We start from the raw sequence: 17849 nt of genomic DNA, 5'->3' as shown, positions 1-17849 counted from the left end.
CAGTATTCAGATGAATAGATAGAAGATTTTACCAACCAGAAAGTCTAACAAAATCTCAAAGAAATGTTGAGGGTCAGTAGTAAAAGTGCTTTCTGCCAATCTTTAAGAGGGGCACGTTCATCATGACTGCAACCCCAGGAAGGGAATGGATGTTACTATAAGGATGATAATGCTGGCAAAAAAAAAAAAAAAGAATGCTAATGCTGGCGAGAGAGGAAGTGAAGGCTTGAGACACTGGTCCTAGGAGGGGCAGGGAGCAGGATGTGAGATGGGAAGAAGAGTCTAGTTAATAAGATGGAAGTGAGAAGATGGGGGCAGAAGAGACTAACGAAAGAGAAGGAGCAGGACAAAAAGCCGGTGTCTGTTGTTCCTTGTGACCCAAACACAGGGAAGCTGAATCAAAGACCCTCTGCAGCATTTTTTCAGAGACACTGGATAAACTAGACCCCGGGGTGGGGAGGGGAGGGAGAATTACAAGGAAAACATCTTCAAACTGAACCTGAGCAGAGGTGGTGGGGCCAAGATCCAGGCGGTGAGAGATCCCAGGGGCCAAAACAGAAAAAAAAATTACCCTTGAATTAGAGGACGGAAGCTAGGAGTGAAGTGTGGGTGTACATGTATCACAAAAGACACAGGAGGAAGTCAGAAACAGCGCAAGTGGGAGAGAGGGAGAAGCTACACTGAAACATACACATACAGAGAATTAACAGAGAAACCCAAGGGAGAAAAGCCTGGGGGAGAGACTCAGAGAGAGACAGAGATGGAGAGAAGCCCTGAAAAGAACACAGGCCCTGAAAAGCTGTGTTGTACAAAGAATGAAGAGAGAGACTTAAACATTTAGAACCAGTACTGCACCCAATGGGTAAGGGTGTGCCCCATAATATAGCTCAAATTTGAATCGTCAACCCTGTGCATTATGTGCTGAGTTGAGCTAATTGTACAGCAATAAACGGGTCCAAGAGGAGCAGCACAAGAGAAGGGCAAGTGGGTGATCACATAAATTTCAGGGACAGGAACTTTAAGGACCACCCAGCTAGTCACCTGGCACACTATCCAGGGTTAATAAAATGGCGGAGGTGAGAGGTGATGACGGTGCGGGGGTAACAGTCTGCTTCCTGAACAGTCTCAGGACTCAAGCGTTATCTCACACAACAGCTATTTCTCTAACTGGTCAAGAGGAAAGAGAGAATTCAAAAGACTCACCTAAAAAAAGGGAATGAATGAAAACCGACTGAATCAAAGTCAACCAACATTTACAGAGTTCTTTGTATGTGCCAGGCCCTGTGTTAGGTGTTGGAACTACAGAGGAAAATAAAACAAGGAGTGTGACTTCAAGCTGCTCACAGACTCCAGGCAGGAGCCCCACAGGTTTGACAGGGTCAGACATCAGAGTCTTCAGCATAATCCTTCTGGGAGCAGCATGAAGGTGAACTGAAGAGGAGAGGGGCATTAATTACTCTGTAACACTTTCCTTGCCACCTTCCCTCCTCTGGCAGTGTCAATGGAGTGGTCAGTAATGTTTGAGAAGAGAAAATCAGTGAATAATTTTGTGACTTAGGATGGCAAGCAACAATGGACACCAATATATTAATAACTCTACAAGAAGAAAAAGCCTGGGATTGTGCAAGTGAGTGACAGCAGTTCTTCACTGGGATTTCTCATTAATTTGGTTTACTGTTTTAAGCATCAATTTTTAGCCCATTTTTGACAGCAGGCTTTCTAAACATATTTATACATTAAGCAAATTAAAAGCATCCTATTTTTATAAATATGGATTCTAGATAGCTGAGATGGCCAGAATAACCATTCTGGATAGTATACTACAATATCTATTTATTACTTATAATAAGACATAGCAGCTTGATTATTTTTTTTCATTACAAAAATGTATACCCTGTAGAAACATTCTCTTCCCCAAAGAAATGTAAAGTACTATCAAGGAGAAAGAGACTGCCCTTCGGAAAGTAGCAATTTAGAAACAGCAATTCACTGTTTTTTTGTAACAATTATCAAACTGTATTTCTTTCAAATATACACAGTATGGTGAAAAAATGAGATTACTTGTTTAAGAAAAAAACATCAAGACAAGTCAAGCTTAACAAATGACTTAGACTAAGTTAGATGTGATGCATGAAGAAATATCATAGCAGCAATATCAGGAGGAGCAACAGGAACAAAAGAATATTGAAATTCATCACCAATGATCTGGAACTCTCTCAAGCCTCCTAGTACTAGCAGCAGAGTACAGATGACTCAATGGAAACTTGTCTAAAGTTCAATATCCCAATTGTGTGTCTAATTTTTTAGAACTGTTTTCAGGTTTCCACACATTCCCAGGTCTAAACAAGCTCTACTCAAACTGATTATCAAAAAGACAGAAGCAGCCCTGACTGGTTTGGCTCAGTAGATAGAGCGTCGGCATGTGGACTGAAAGGACCCAGGTTCCATTCCGGTCAAGGGCATGTACCTTGGTTGCAGGCACATCTCCAGTGGGAGGTGTGCAGGAGGCAGCTGATCGATGTTTCTCTCTCATCGATGTTTCTGACTCTCTATCCCTCTCCCTTCCTCTCTGTAAAAAATCAATAAAATATATTTTTAAAAAAAAGACAGAAGCAGTATGTTGTGAGTAGCACTTATACCACATTTGGACTCAGTTTTGGTCTGATCTACCTAATTTTCACAGGACTCTGTTAATCTGTAATTGATACTCTTTTAAACCGTCACTAATTCATTATGCAATGAACAAGAGGAAAACCAATTTTTTCTGTAATTCCACATTCTCATAATTTAGACACTACTCTCAAGTCTTGTTAAAGCCACACTTGAAAATTGTCAATGCTGATAATTAAAATAAGTTGCAACTGTGCTCCCAGGTTAATGTATAGGAGATCTTGTCTACAGTCACATAAAGAGAGAATGTACCAAAGTCTGTCAGCAAAGTAAGTGGAAGGGAGACACCTGACCAGTCATACTGAAGTAAGAGGACATGGTAAACACTGCTGACATTAAGAAGTTATTGCTCTAGATGCTTTTGATGTTTTAACCCAGTTAATCATCACTAACCCTGTGAAGGAGATGCTCTTCCTAGCCCTATTTTACAGATGAGGGAAAAGATGTCAAAATCACATGGCCAGGAAGTGACATTAATCAAGATACTCTATTTCCAAAGTCTACCCTCTTAGTCGTCACTAATGTTAAGACTCTCATTTTATAAATAAAGCAATGGATGTAAAGTGTGCTTATAAAAGAAAAAGTATTTATAGCTTTAAAAATAGCTTTTATTATTGTTTTAAAATAATTGCCCAAGCCAGTTTGTCTTAGTGGATAGAGCATTGGCCCTCAGACTAAAGGGTCCCAGGTTTGATTCTGGTCAAGGGCATGTACCTCAGCTGCAGGCTCAATCTACAGCCCTGGTCGGGGCACATGCGGGAGGCAACCAATCTATGTCTCTCTCTTACATTGATGTTTCTCTGTCTCTCCCCCTCCCTTACACTTTCTCTCAAAATCAGTGGAAAAATATCCTCGGGTGAGGATTAACAGAACAAAAAATAATAATTAAGTTATTTTCACCATTGGGCACAGTAACAATGAAACCTCAAAATAACCCTGCCAACAGGGTCCAAATTGTGAAACCACACAGGGTTATGAAAACTGGCCTAAGCCCCTCTGTGACTTCTGCCAACATCAGAGATGGGCTCTCTGACAGATTGGTCTCATTCTAAATTCAGTGTGTTACAGCAATGCACCGTTTTATTCCACTGGTGGAAAACTTGGTAGTTAGTTCTATGAAGTACACATAAGTGCCCCTCACATCTGGATTCTGGGCAGTCTTTCTGGGCAGCTGAGAATACAAAGTCCACATTACTATTTTCAAAAAGTCCTTACTTCCAGACATATCCTCTGAGACTTGATATACATTATAGTCTCCCTAAATTTTTATTACATATGACACAACAAGATAAAAGGATTAGCAAAGTTGGCACATTTTAATGTCTGGCTACTATAACACTTTTGTGGTACCATAAACAATTGTTTCCCCAATTTCTCTTTTTATCATGAAAAAAGTAAGTTGGGCCTGGCCGGGCATGGCTCAGTGGTTGAGCATCGTCCTATGAACCAGGAAATCATGGTTCAATTCCCAGTCAGGACACATGACTGGGTTGCGGGCTCAATTCCCAGAGTGGGGCATGCAGAAGGCAGCTGATCGCTGATTCTCTCTCATCATTGATGTTTCTACCTCTCTCTTTCTCTCTGAAATGTATATATATATATATATATATATATATATATATATATATATATATATATATAATCTTAAAAAAGTAAGGTGGCATAGAGATGAAAGATACAAGCTGTGGAGTCAGAATCCATGTAGGACTAGATCCTGGCTCCTGTTACTGGCTGTCCAGCACTCAACAAGCTCCTTAACTTTTTTAAGCTGTGGTTTCCTCATCTGTAGAGTGGGAGCCACCCCTACTTCAAAGACTGATTGTGAGAACTGAATATAATAGTGTATACAAACTGCTAAGCAAAGTGTCTGCTACGTGATTCAATACAACAAAAGAGGAGACAGTGAAAGACATCAATCATATCAGAAGAACGCAATGAAAGACTTATGAGGTATTTACTGCGCCAGGAAATTTTTTTTCTTTTACATGATATTTAATATAAATGCTGCACTTGAAATAAACCATTACAAATAATAACAGATCACATTTTCCTTATCAAACAATCTCTCTTGAGAAAGAAAGGCCTAGCACGAGAAAGAATGCTAAATGTTTATCCAGAATTTCTTTAAAATCTCAGATCTCCAGTTAGAAAAAATAAGGGTAGAAACAAACCAAAATCCTTACCATGTTTCGAACGCTGGTTGTCTTTTTGAGTGGGTAGTTCCCGAACTGCTTTCTGAAGGCAGGGAAGAAACTCTGGCTGACACATTATTCTCATGGAAAGAATTATCTGGACGTGGAGATGGCACTAGATAAAGAAAGTCACTGATGTAGTACTATTTTGGTCAAAGCAGTATTCAAGTTACTCCATTGTATTTTTTCTCACATAAATAAAACCCAATTATGCAAAACCTATCCTTAGTTTGAAGTGATTTTTAACAATATGTGTGCTGGAACATACAAACTACCATTTAAGTCTTGACACTTTGGAGGCAGCATCAATTATATATATATTTTTAACTAAATACCAAAGAAATTTGGTTACTTGCACAAGAATACAACTTTTTCTGTAAGTTCTAAATCCAGGAATAAACAAAGAAAAACCAAATTCTACTTGAGTAAATACTTTTCTGCTTTTTGGGTGAGGGTTACTATTTTTTTCTGTCAATTTCTAAGCTTGGTCATAAATCAAAACATATTGCAAATTTCATCACAAAAAGAATATACAGGCTGGATATCAAGATAAATGACACCATTTCACTTGACTCTTGACCAGTACAATGAAGTATTCTAGAAACATCTATCATTTCAGTGATACCACTAAATCTTCATCCAATTAGATTTAGTAAGATTATTGAAATGGCAGCTATCTCCAGATGTTCACTTAGTTAAATCTTTTCTATTTGTACACTTTCTAAAATAAAAAAAGTGGATTATCAGGTAGACAAATGAGGGGCTTTGCTGATATTAACTAATTTAATTTGCTTGCAAGCAAAATAAAACTGTGGATCCAGATTCATTAATTAGAATTTTGTTAACATTTTATATTAAAGTATATTTCACAGACATCTACAGAAATAACATGGTTCATTTTGGAAGTAAAACTTATAGTGATAGAAGAAAAGGCTTTTGCTCATGTATTCTACAAGATTTTGTTTTAAGTAACTTTAATCTGAATTAAAATTTTAATCCCGTAAGATTCTAAAGTAACCATGGCATGAAAAAAGAGTACATTAAAAGGTATATTCAGCCCTAGCCAGTTTGGCTCAGTGTATAGAGCGTCGGCCTGCAGACTAAAGGGTCCCAGGTTCGATTCTGGCCAAGGGTATACGCCCGGGTTGCGGGCTCGGTCCCCAGTGGCGGGGAGCGGGGGGGAGCGTGCAGGAGGCAGCCAATCAATAATTCTCTCTCATCATTGATGTTTCTATCTCTCTCTCCCTCTCCCTTCCTCTCTGAAATCAATAAAAACATATTTAAAAAAAAGGTATATTCAATGCCTTATGCTTTTTTCAAAGGTGGGGCTAGGAGAAAACAGAGTAGCCTAGTCATTCAATATACATTTAGTACTGAATACCACTTGTATGTATTTATTTAGCTCAGGTTCCTGATGAAAATGACCAAGCAGCTGTCCATTCCACACCCCCCAATTCCTGCCCCTTTCCAGCTGTCCTCCCTAATTAGCACAATAGTGAGAAGCCAGGCAATGTGGGTGTGGGTGTGTGTGGAAGGTTTTGAAAAGCTGAGCCTCCCAAACCCAGGACCTTGCCCCACCCTGAATGGGCTTGCTGTCTGTCTCCTTACTATAGGCTAAAGCTCCCCAGGAACTCCTCAAAGAGGATGCCTTTCTCTGTCAGCATCTCCTAAATCCACACAGGCCCCCAAAGCATCTGTTTTAGATTCTATTAAACATTGAAGTGCATTTTAAGGCTGTGCAAGATTTTAAGATTTTCTTTCATTCAATCAACAAATATTAATGAAACTGCCAGGCAGTATGCTAGTCAATGAGGGTGAAAGAGGAAAAGATAAAGAGCTGCACAATCTTGCGAGAGAGAAATACAAAGAAGCAGTACCACGTGGTCTGTGTCATGTTAGAGGCCTAAACAAGGAATCATGGGTGGAACAGGGGGGGAAACACTTGGTCTGGGTGGGCAGGGAAGACATCACACTGCAAAGAACCTCAAGGTAGAATCTTAAAAAGGACAGAAACAAAAACAAGCTATCCAAGCAGTGGGAGGAGTGAGTTTCATGCCAGAGGAGGGTGTGGCATGCGTGCATACCACAGGCTGGTCACCTGAGAGGAAGCGGAGCAGCTGGAAAGGATAGCAGGGCCAGGGAATGGGAAGTCTGAAATGCCATCTTAGGGAATTCAGATTTTGTCTTGATGCCAATGAGAAGCTGGCAGAAGACTCTCAGAAGGTGAGAGATAGAAGACTGTGGATGAGGTGGTGGGAGGCAATGGGTTGCCTTCAACAGTCATGTTCACTGCCATGTTCTAAACTAGAAAAATGCCAGGCATACAGGTGATATCAGTAAGTATTTTATCACTGAATTAAATCAATGAATGGTGTGGTCAGAACACAGCTTCAGAAGGGTCATTCCAGAGACTGTTTTGATGGTGACCTTGGAAATAGGAAGACTACTCAAATAACCCAAGTCAGAAGCCCCGAGGACCTCAAATTAGACAGCGGGACCTGAAGCCGGGAAAGCATTGCAAGGCGACAGGGCAGGTGAATCACACTGACCTGAAGCCAGGGCAGTGAAATGTAGGGGAGGGTATGGGCTGCAGGTATAGTCAGGGGCAGAGAGAGGACCCTTTTGGGCGTCAGGGGTCAGGCTTACCTCGGTAGAAGCTGCCAACTCTCCTTGGAACAGGATCATTGTACAGATGTCTATTTTCTTTAGGGGCAGTGCCATCATCAGAGTGGGGGTCATGATATGCTCCACCCTGAGGGAGGAAACAGGTTTATATAAAGTAAAAGACCTGTGAATTTAGAATAGCACTCCAGGGTCTTTTTAAAAGAAAACTGAGAATTTTGGCATGAGGAAAACTACTTTACAAGTCAGTTCAAATTATTTGTGGGAGACTGGGCATAGATAAATTTTAAAAGATAGGTTGTAATGATGCTGAATGACCAATCTTTACAGACAGGCATTATCATATAAGGTAGCAATCTGGGGAACTCAGACCTCAGATTTCTGCCGTGTGTGGAATGCAGAGTTGCCTTCTCTGGAGGGTTCTTTAATGGAAGATCTTGCCACAGTCATCTCTGGAGGGAGCTGTTCCCCCGGCTGAAAGTCAAATTGAAAAGGATTAATAAGAGTGTCCTTATAAATTATGAAAATCACCTAAATTGCCATGGGCTTTATTTGGTATAACCAGTACCTAAACTGACTAAAAGAAAAAATGTTAGTTGGCTAAAACATAAATTGTCCTGTAAAAGTCATCTGATGAATGTAAAGTAAGTCAAACAACTGTCACACAGATGGAAAGTGAAATTCTCATTAAAGTTCAGGCGAGCAGGGAATGAATTATTCTGAAAATAGTTCAATTAATTATTAAAAACAAAGAAAATGATCTTCCTAATATCTAGATGGCCATGGTTCTGTTCAGCACTCTAATTAGAGATCCTATTACTTAATTCAAAAATTCTCTAGCAGATTTTAGGCTGAGTTCACCAAAAAGTACTGTGCAGATCCAAAATTATTTTTCATGAAGAATTTATATGGCATATGCAGATGAAAACTAAAGTTCTTTGGATATATCAAGGAATAGAATAAATACTCTTAATCATTTCTGTCTTAAATTTCTCTAACTACTGTAGTTTATGTACTTAAGTTCTCTTCTGAATCTTCTCTAGGATAGCAGTAGTTATATCTCATATACTTCCTTAACCATAATTACAACACTGCTCATCTCAGGAGACACTACCTATTTCTCTCAAGGAAGTGATTCATAAGCTAAGAGCAGTATTGGTCCACAGTGGTGTTCAAGGAGGGGAAAGCAGCATTTTCTACTCTCAGAAAAAAAGATTAAGGAACAAAATTACCAAGCCATTAAGAGGAGTTAGCTGCATTGTGTATTATCATGAGCCTTATGTGATGTATCAAAAACATTTAAAATTTAAAATCTGAGTCTCTCTTTTTCCTCTTCACTCCCCAAATGTACTATGAATGGATTCTTAGCAGGAAATCATCCAATATAGCCATTCTTCTTTCTACTTTATGACAAAATCTCATATGAATGTTATCACCTGTATTGTTTACAAATGCCTCTAAAAAGTATTTTAGAGAACAAATGATTTCTATCTAACCTAAACTCTTAAATGACAGTGCCAGTCCAGTCCCCATACTGTTAAACATAGCCACAACATTTTGTAAGAGAGTGATTCTCCTCATTTATCCACAGATTTGGTTATTGTCAAGCTGTCTGCCATCTTTGTGCCTTTAAAGTTGTACTGTCTTGCAGGTTGGCACTGTACATCCTGAACTGCACCTAACATTTAGTAACAGTTGTATCTGTGCTTAGCCCACAGTAATTATTTATAATTAGTTAATTTTCACCATGTTCTAAGTATTTTTTTCTGGAACTCTCAAAAAGCCAGTCCACTTTTCAAGTTCAAGCTTTTTGTTTTTCTTACTACTTCTCTGTTTACACTATGCTTAGTGCTAGCAAGTTTTACCTGCTATAGGTATCTTAATGCTAGCAAGTTTTAATGTCTATGGGGGCTCTAGAGATCTTTGTAGACCCTAGAGCTTCTCTCCTCTCTAGAGGGGTTCCTTGGGGGAGCCTACCACCACTGCTCTGACTCCAATCATGATATCTCTCGCTCCTCCTCTCTCCTGGGCACCTGATGGTCTTTCCAACCTCGTGGAGACCAGGGGTCACTTCGACCTCAAGATGTCAGCATGAAACAGTAAAAAGAGTGCTGGCGAGGGACCTGGACATTGCCTCATGATCCCAGCTCTGCTCTGAATTAGTAAACTTGGACAACCCAGTAAACATTTAGGAGCCTCAGCATGCTCATTGTGAAACGAAGGGGTTGAATTCAATGGCTTCAAAAGTCCTCTCTTCTCTGAAAAGGAGCTCCTAGAAAAGCAACCCTGAAGGCTTTCCTTTTCCTCTGTTCTGTCCTTCAATTCACAAGTCCCCTTGTTTCTACTTCTGAGGAGTCTTGGAGACCCACCCTTTCTGTTTTTCCTGCTGGCATTGACAGTCCAGAACTTTCTCTCCTCACCTCATGCTTACATTATTGCAAAAGCCACCCGAAATCTTCCATTTCCATTCCAGCAAGGTGGAACACGTTGTGATCCCCACAGCACACCATGCTATTTAATGTCTCTCTTACTCTCCTCTTCCTTGTTCTTTTCCACCTTCCCTTCTAGCCTCTTTCCTGATGTTGACTCCATTGTCTTCCCCTAGTTAAGTACCAGAAGTTTCTTCTTAGATAACACCTCCCCTGGGGGCTTCCCACAAGCCCCTGCCTGACTGAGAGGTTCCTTGGCCTCTATAGCACACACATCTCTCGCACAGCGCAGGCACTCACCCAAACGGTATTATAATAAGCTATATGTTGGCAAGTGTGCGACCCTCATACTCTAAAAGGGCAGGGACCACATCTTTTTCATCTTTCTAATTAGAGCCAATCATGGTGCCTAGCTCAATGAATGCCTAACACATCTTCATTCTCTCTACAAACCTCTCTCTACACCCTAGCTCACAGCAAGACCTTTAGTTGCCCCTAAAGTCATTTCTGACTGCTCCTGCTCACAATGCTCTCTCCTTGTTCTCAGCTCCTATTTATAGCCAGTGCCATAGGAATGTAGTTCCTAATTAGTCCATGGTTATGTATAATTTAATCTTCCCTGAGAGAAGATAAGTTTCTCAAGGGCAAGAACCCTACCTCAGACTCTTCTGAGTGCCTGAGAATACCCAGCACAGAGAAGGTGTTCCATGTCTAAAGAATAGCCCCCCCCCATCACAGAAGCAGCAACAACTAAAATTTGTTCAACATTTACTCTGTGCTGAGCACTGGGCATGGTGCTTTATACACTGTCTTTAATCCTCACAACAACACTCAGATGAGGAATCTGAGGCACAGAGAGATAGTATCACTTTTCCAAATTCACAGTTTGAAGCACATTGTAGAACTGGGATATAAACTCGGGTCTGTGGGGTTTCCCAGCTGAGCTCTCAGCTACTTTGCTACACAGACTGTGACTGTGACTGTGACTGCTAGTTACTGCCAATCATCTTGCTAAGCCTCCCATGACATTTTCCATCCATAGTATCTGGAGTTCTTACATATGCCTATTTGTGTAACTTCTAAATGGGGAGGACTTTCCCTACATGAAACTCATCCCCTTCTGACATTGGCTTTTCTCCATCTTCATTTCTTTGATGCAGGTGAATGTTTAATGTCACAAAAATATAATAAAAATAAAACTACTCCAAACTGTGTTCTGTTGCAAGAATGCTGCTCTTTTAAACAGGTATCAGTTCTAGAGGGTGAAGATCAATAAGATGGAGAAAGTATTATGCTAAAAGCATTGCCTTGATATTTAAAAAACAATCCAAAGACCAACTATTAACACTTATCCTGGCCTGATGTTAAATTTCTCTATGGTTCTACATAAATTTCAAACTTTTCAATTTGGTTAAGATATTGAATAAGGTCTTAGCAAAAGTGGTTTGGAGTAATTAGAGAAAAAAATTCCATGAATTCTTACTGAATTTTGAGAAAATTAAAAACTAACCCATATAGCCAATGAATTCTATAATAAATCAAAATAGGATGCTCTCAACAAAATATGCCAGAAAGGAACATTTAAGAAAACAGATTTCTGAAAACAAGCTTTGAATTCTGAGTACTCAACAATTGGGTTAAATAATTCAATTCTTTTTAACAGATTTTAGTTCTTCAAGTATTGCTTCCCTAATGCCTCCTTTCAAGCAAGTACAGACTCCTGTAATAGGGAAAATTGCAGACTGACCCTATTTACCCCTGTACCACCTTCCCATGGTGAACCAACAGACCAGGTCACGGCCCTCAGCTGTACCTGGGGAGATAAGAGCTGCAGGCTGTTGGCTCTGGCTGCCATCCCTTGCCCTACGCTCAAGCTTCCATCCAAGCCTTTGGCTCTCACTTTGTCCCGGGTCACATACATGGAATGTCTATGTGGACGCTGTTGGGAGGAGAAGGGGCTGGTGTAGCCCAGTCCATAAGAAAAGGATTCATGAGGTGCAGACAACGAATGAGAATGGCTGCTGTCCACGTGGTCTGGTAGCTTCAATTCGTCCATCGTTTTTGAATGCCTGGCGGTGGTTCGGCGTGAGTCCAGAGTGCCCTCACTTCGGTTATTTCTCCCCGAGGGGCTGAGCAAAGTTCTTGTGTCGCTGTGCCTGGTGGGGGTTGGACTGGTTGGAGAGTTCAAGTCCAAGCAGCTGGAGGGGAAGTACCTATTGGTGTTGGACTCTGCAATTTGGGCCCTGGATTCGGAAAGGTTGCTCACAGACTTGGAGTCACTCAATGCCCCGTGGCTTTTCGTCTTGGTCCGGTAGGAAGGACTTCTAGAGGACTGGGGAATGGTGTCAATGTAGCTGTGTCGACTCTGCTTTTCACTGGGCTGCAGTGTCCCGGCTTTGCTCTGAGAGCTTTCCATAAATGAGTGCCGGTTCTGCTGTGATCTGGTGTTTGACTTGAGGTACTTTGTGCCTGGGCCTTCTGAAGGCTTTGGGTCAATATTGAAATCAAACTCAGACTTTGACTTGGTTTCTTTTGGGCTGAGAAGGTGTGTTAAGTTGTTGTTGGTAAGATCTTTGCTGGTGGACCCAGGCTGGCTGCTTGCTTGATAGGTTTTGGTGTGCATGGGGCTAAGAGTAGCTCCAGCAAGGTTTCCATTGAGGAAGCTTTCACTAGCGGGTAGACCTTCTTCAGCCCGGGGCAGACCCACACTTAGGTTCTGGATGTCCTTGCTATTAGATCTGTGGTGAGACTGTAAAGCAGTACTTTTGCTGGCTTGATTTCTATATTAAAAACAACCCAAAACAAGTGTTATCAGTTTTCCTCAATAGCAGACACACAAAAAGTATCCTAAAAAAAGAACAAACACTTAAAACACCTCAAAGTTTAAAAACATTAAGTCTCAAACTAGACTCAACAAATAATAAGTAACCATAAGCAGTAAGTGCCTTAGATCAAATCATTCTGCAAGCACCAGTCCTGAAGAAATGATTTGGACATCCTTAAAAGCTCAGCTAACTTGCTGCCAATATAGTTTCTAACTGATAATCTGGGAAAGCCTGCTTTTGTTGTGTTACTGCTCACATGAGTGTTGGTTACAGAATGCCTGCTTGAACCAAGAGAGTTTAGCTATAGATAAACCCTTTATGACTCTTTTTGTCTGCTTAAATGGCAGAAGGCAACATTTACACTTAAAGGTCACTGTGTTCCTTGAACTTCATTTTTATTTGCCAAACTCACAGGCTGCCTCAGAGGTACATACTCACAATATATACACAGACACCAGTGTCTCTTTTGTCTTTAGTCTGTATCATCAAAGAATGAGAATTCTAGCAATGTACTCAATAAGAGAAAATGACACTCTAAACAGAAATGTAAACTGTCTAGTGAGGTCTGTTGGAAAACACGATGATCAATGTTTATGTTTCAGTGAAGTGGCAATACTTGGGGTACAACAGATACTTGTACACTCAACAGGAATGCATCTTGAACTGGATCTCAGGGATCTAAAGAATTCATTTCTCTCAAAAAAAACATAATTTATTCTCTTCTTCATTTCACATGTCATTATTGCAAACTGACTGAGGCCTTCTTTAGGATTTAAATCCTCATTTCCTACTTGGTTTAAAATACAAAACATAAATCTAGAGGAAAATCTTGTCCGCTATTTAAAAGCTGAAACTAACAGCACAACCAGGTCATTTTGTCCTATTGTAATTATTTAAAGGATCAAATTGTACTTTGAGATAGTTAAGAATATTTTTAATATTTTATTGATTTTTTTACAGAGAGGAAGGGAAGAGGGGTAGAGAGTTAGAAACATCGATGAGAGAGAAACATCGATTAGCTGCCTCCTACACACCGCCTACTGGAGATGTGCCCGCAACCAAGGTACATGCCCCCGACTGGAATCGAACCTGGGACCCTTCAGTCCACAGGCCGACGCTCTATCCACTAAGCCAAACCAGTTAGGGCCAAGAATATTTTTAAGTGAAAAAGAATTCCCTTTTTCCTGCATTTAGAAAATTTTGCTGCAAATATTGTTATTGCTAATGATGGTTTCATTTGGGAGAGTTCTGTTCCCATACACACAGATTGGAAAGAAAGTCACATTCCCCCCGCCCCTTGTGGAATGGTAATCTGTGAAAACATGTCTTCCCATTTTCCCTGAGAACCCACTTGCTCAGGGATCAAAGGTAAGGGTCCTTTTCCTCTCCTCCTATCTTTCAGAGTATTAAAAAGTATCGGATATCAAGCAAGCCTCTACTAGTGTGCAAGGCCCCATCTCCTAAACGCACACTCACTAATCTCTCACAGTTGGGTCATAAGAATTGCAACACTAAGTAAAGTCACTTATCTACAAGCTAACTAAATGGCAAATCCCAGACCTAGAAAGAAGTTACATAAAAAGGAAAGTTTAGCCTGGCCAGTATGGCTCAGTGGTTGAGCATCGAACTATGAACCAGAAGGTCACTGTTCGATTCCTGGTCAGGTCAGGCCACATGCCTGGGTTGCGAGCTCCATCCCCAGTGTGGGGTGTGCAGGAGGCAGCCAGTCAATCATTCGCCCTCATCATTGATAGTTCTCTCTCTCTCTCTTCCTTCCTCTCTGAAATCAATTAAAAATATTTTAAAAAAGAGAAAAGTTTCACTTTCCATTAAATGATGTCAACAGTCTACCTAGGTCAATAAGGGACAGCCCTCCAGAGTCGTTAGTTATCTTGGTAACCAGAATATCTTAGTAATTTTTCAAAACCCCACTGATGACAAACAGTCTCACCTATAAACACATATGACTGAGTGTGTTGATTATTTCTCATTTGCCCAACCCCCAATCCACTCTACTCCTCTTTGCCCCATCCTGGGTCTCAGGAATCCAGTGCTGTAGACTGCATCACCCAGGCTCCATTGCCCTCTAACTCCCTGCTAGGCTTAGCAGTGCAAGAGGCTGGGGGCTGTCTTCCCTGTTTTTCCAGACATCAGCACCCTCTAGATTACAGTGCCCATGGGACAGCTCCTTCTGTCTGGCTCCCCTGGGCTCCCATAACTCTATTTCGTCCCCTTTCTCCTTCAGGCCTAGAAAGAGCAATTGCAGGGATAACACATGCAGACACTGTGAAAAGTCCAAAGCTCTAGCCAGCAAAGAATAGAGAAAAGTGAAGATGGCTGCTAGAGTTTTGAAAATCTTGGAAACACTGCTCTCAATGTGGAGCACAAAACTACACGTGAATTTGAACAGAATTTGAACCTGCTCCCAGGCCTTCAAACAAACAAACAAGAAATAGGTAAGAATGGTTTATAAGATGTGAGGGAAACAATACCCAAAACAATCATTTTAAAGATAGTAAACAGCTGGAGAGAGAACCAAGATAGCGGCATAGGTAAACACCTAAACTGCTGCCTCGCACAACAATTTCAAAACTACAACTAAAAGACAAAACATCTATCACCCAGAACCATGGGAAAGCTGGCTGAGTGGAAGTTCTACAACTAGAAGGAAAGAGAAAAGAGCACTGAGACGTGCACAAGCGCTGAAAAGCTGAGGTACGGAGGTGCGCGAATCGGGTTGGCGGTGGGCTGCTTTTTTCAACCCGAAGGGAGACAAGCTCCCAATTACTCTGAACTCCAGTTTCTGGGGAGACGCTGGGGACCCAAACTCCTACGGGGAGAAGCTGGACTGTCTGCCATCGGGTCGGAAAGTGAGGGTGGCTTTCTTACAGAGGTGCGCACAGCAATCTTTGTTTACTGTGCTGGGGCGTGGGATGTGGGGACTTAGAAACGCGGAGATGCAGAGACTGCTGACTGGCAGCCATCGCTGTTTGCCACACCCTAGCCTAGTGACTCCCTGAGACCCCGCCCCGCAAAATCTACAAATCCACCCAAGCTTCAAGCAGCGGCTTTTGCATATAAATGGCCTGCCCTATCGCAGCTTAACCTAGCAAACTGCAGCTCTGGTCAGAGAGCTCCAAAACCTCCAAACCCCAAGCAAAGAGGAGAAAACTGTAGTTCTCGCTGTAGCTCCTGCTGGGTGGCCTCAGACAGTGGCTGACCTGCACCCCAATGGAGATCCAGAATCTAGTGTATCTAGTGGTCAGTGTGAGACGACACCAGATTTCAACTACTCACATCCATAAGACACATTCAAGAGGCAGACTCAGTGAGCACCAAAGCCCCATTGAAGCAAGTCCTGTCCCATAAGCATGTCTCCAGCACAGCAGTTCTTCCATTATAGACACAGCGGGTCCTCACAGCCAATTGGCCTGGAGGTCAATTCCTCCCAGTGTACCAACAGCAATCAAGGCTTAACTACACCAAGACTTTGCACTCAGCCCACAAAGGGGTGCACCAAGAGTGTCCACCTCGGGTGATAGGCTGAACCACTGGTCACCTACCACAGAAAACCACTCCATCAACACAGGGAAGCAGCAAAATGCGGAGACAAAGAAACATGTCACGAATGAAAGAAATGGAGGAAAGCAAACTACTGGACATAGAGTTCAAAACCACATTTATAAGGTTACTCAAGAATCTTCTAAAAACCGCCGAGAAACTTGATGAGACCTCTGAGGAGCTTAGTGAGACCTTCAAGGACCTTAATGAGAATGCCAAAAAAAAAAAAAAAAAAATGGAAAAGGACCAGTCAGAAATCAAGCATACACTGTCTGAAATAAAGAATATACAGAAATTCAACTGTAGATCAAAGGACCCCAAGAATCAAACCAAAGATCTGAAATATGAGGAAACAAAAAACACCCAACCAGAAAAACAAAAAGAAAAAATAATCAAAAAATATGAAGATAGTGTAAGGAGCCTCTGGGACAACTTTAAGCATACCAACATCCGAATTTTTGGGGTGCCAGAAGAAGAGAGAGAGCAAAATATTGAAAACCTATTAGAAGAAATAATGACAGAAAATTTTCCCTACCTGGTGAAAGAAATAGACTTACAAGTCCAGGAAGCGCAGAGAACCCCAAGCAAGAGGAATCCAAAGAGGACCACACCAAGACACATCATAATTAAAATGCCAAGGGAAAAAGACAAAGAGAGAATCTTGAAAGCAGCAAGAGAAAAATAGTTAGTTACCTACAAGGGAGTACCCATACGACTGTCAGCTGATTTCTCAACAGAAACTATGCAGGCCAGAAGAGAGTGGCAAGAAATATTCAAAGTGATGAATAGCAAGAACCTACAACCAAGTTTACTCTACCCAGCAAAGCTATCATTCAGAATTGAAGGTCAGATAAAGAGCTTCACAGACAAGAAAAAGCTAAAGGAGTTCATCACCACCAAACCAGGATTATATGAAATGCTGAAGGGTATTCTTTAAGAAGAGGAGGAAGAAGAAAAAGGTAAATATAAAAATTATGAACAACAAAATGACAACAAATACATACCTACCAACAAGTGAATCTAAAAATCAAGTGAATAAAAAATCTGATGAACAGAATGGACTGATGAATATAATAGAATCAGGGACACAGAAGGAGTGGACTGACAATTCTCAGGGGGAAGGGGGTGTGAGGGGTGTGGGAAGAGATTGGACAAAAATCTTACACCTATGGATGAAGGCAGTGGCGGGGTAGTCAAGAGCAACAAAAACACAAAACCCTTCTATAGAGCCAGACCTACTGGGTTCAGTTGAAAAGATTGTCCTCGAGAGCTTCCCACCCATCTGGGTTTAGTATCCTCTTCCCTCTCTCCAAAAATCCTCTTGCTCTAACCTACCCTTCTTCCCCAGGTATCACTTCCTGGGTCCCATTTATACAGAATCTTCTAGCTCATGAGGCTAGAACCATCCTTAGTTGCTAACTCATGCTATCTTTCCCAGGAAATGCATAGGTTTCCATAATATACTTGTTAAAGATAAGCAAGTCTTTAAGACCTACATGACTCTTAAATTGTGGTTCTGAATCATGCAATAAGCATAAGGAAGATATTTT

General features: G+C 41.2%; 1 protein-coding gene across 2 annotated transcripts in view; it reads right to left on the bottom strand.

Annotated features, from left to right (window-relative positions):
* The window catches only part of CDKL5 (cyclin dependent kinase like 5), a gene marked incomplete at its 3' end in the record, with an annotated part of 167827 nt that overhangs the window by 12667 nt on the left and 137311 nt on the right, over nt 1-17849 (bottom strand). For both annotated transcript variants that reach the window (XM_080653864.1, XM_080653863.1), the window contains exons 12-15: nt 11727-12693; nt 7857-7958; nt 7509-7614; nt 4854-4977 (exon numbers count right to left, since the gene is read on the bottom strand). In XM_080653864.1, the coding sequence (XP_080509990.1) occupies nt 4854-4977; nt 7509-7614; nt 7857-7958; nt 11727-12693 (1299 nt within the window). The remainder of the gene's footprint in view (nt 1-4853; nt 4978-7508; nt 7615-7856; nt 7959-11726; nt 12694-17849) is intronic.

Source organism: Plecotus auritus (assembly GCF_963455305.1).
Source record: "Plecotus auritus genome assembly, chromosome: X".
In the NCBI taxonomy this organism is placed as follows: domain Eukaryota; kingdom Metazoa; phylum Chordata; class Mammalia; order Chiroptera; family Vespertilionidae; genus Plecotus; species Plecotus auritus.
Note: the sequence above shows the minus strand (reverse complement) of the source record. Positions and strands in the feature narration are given on the sequence as shown.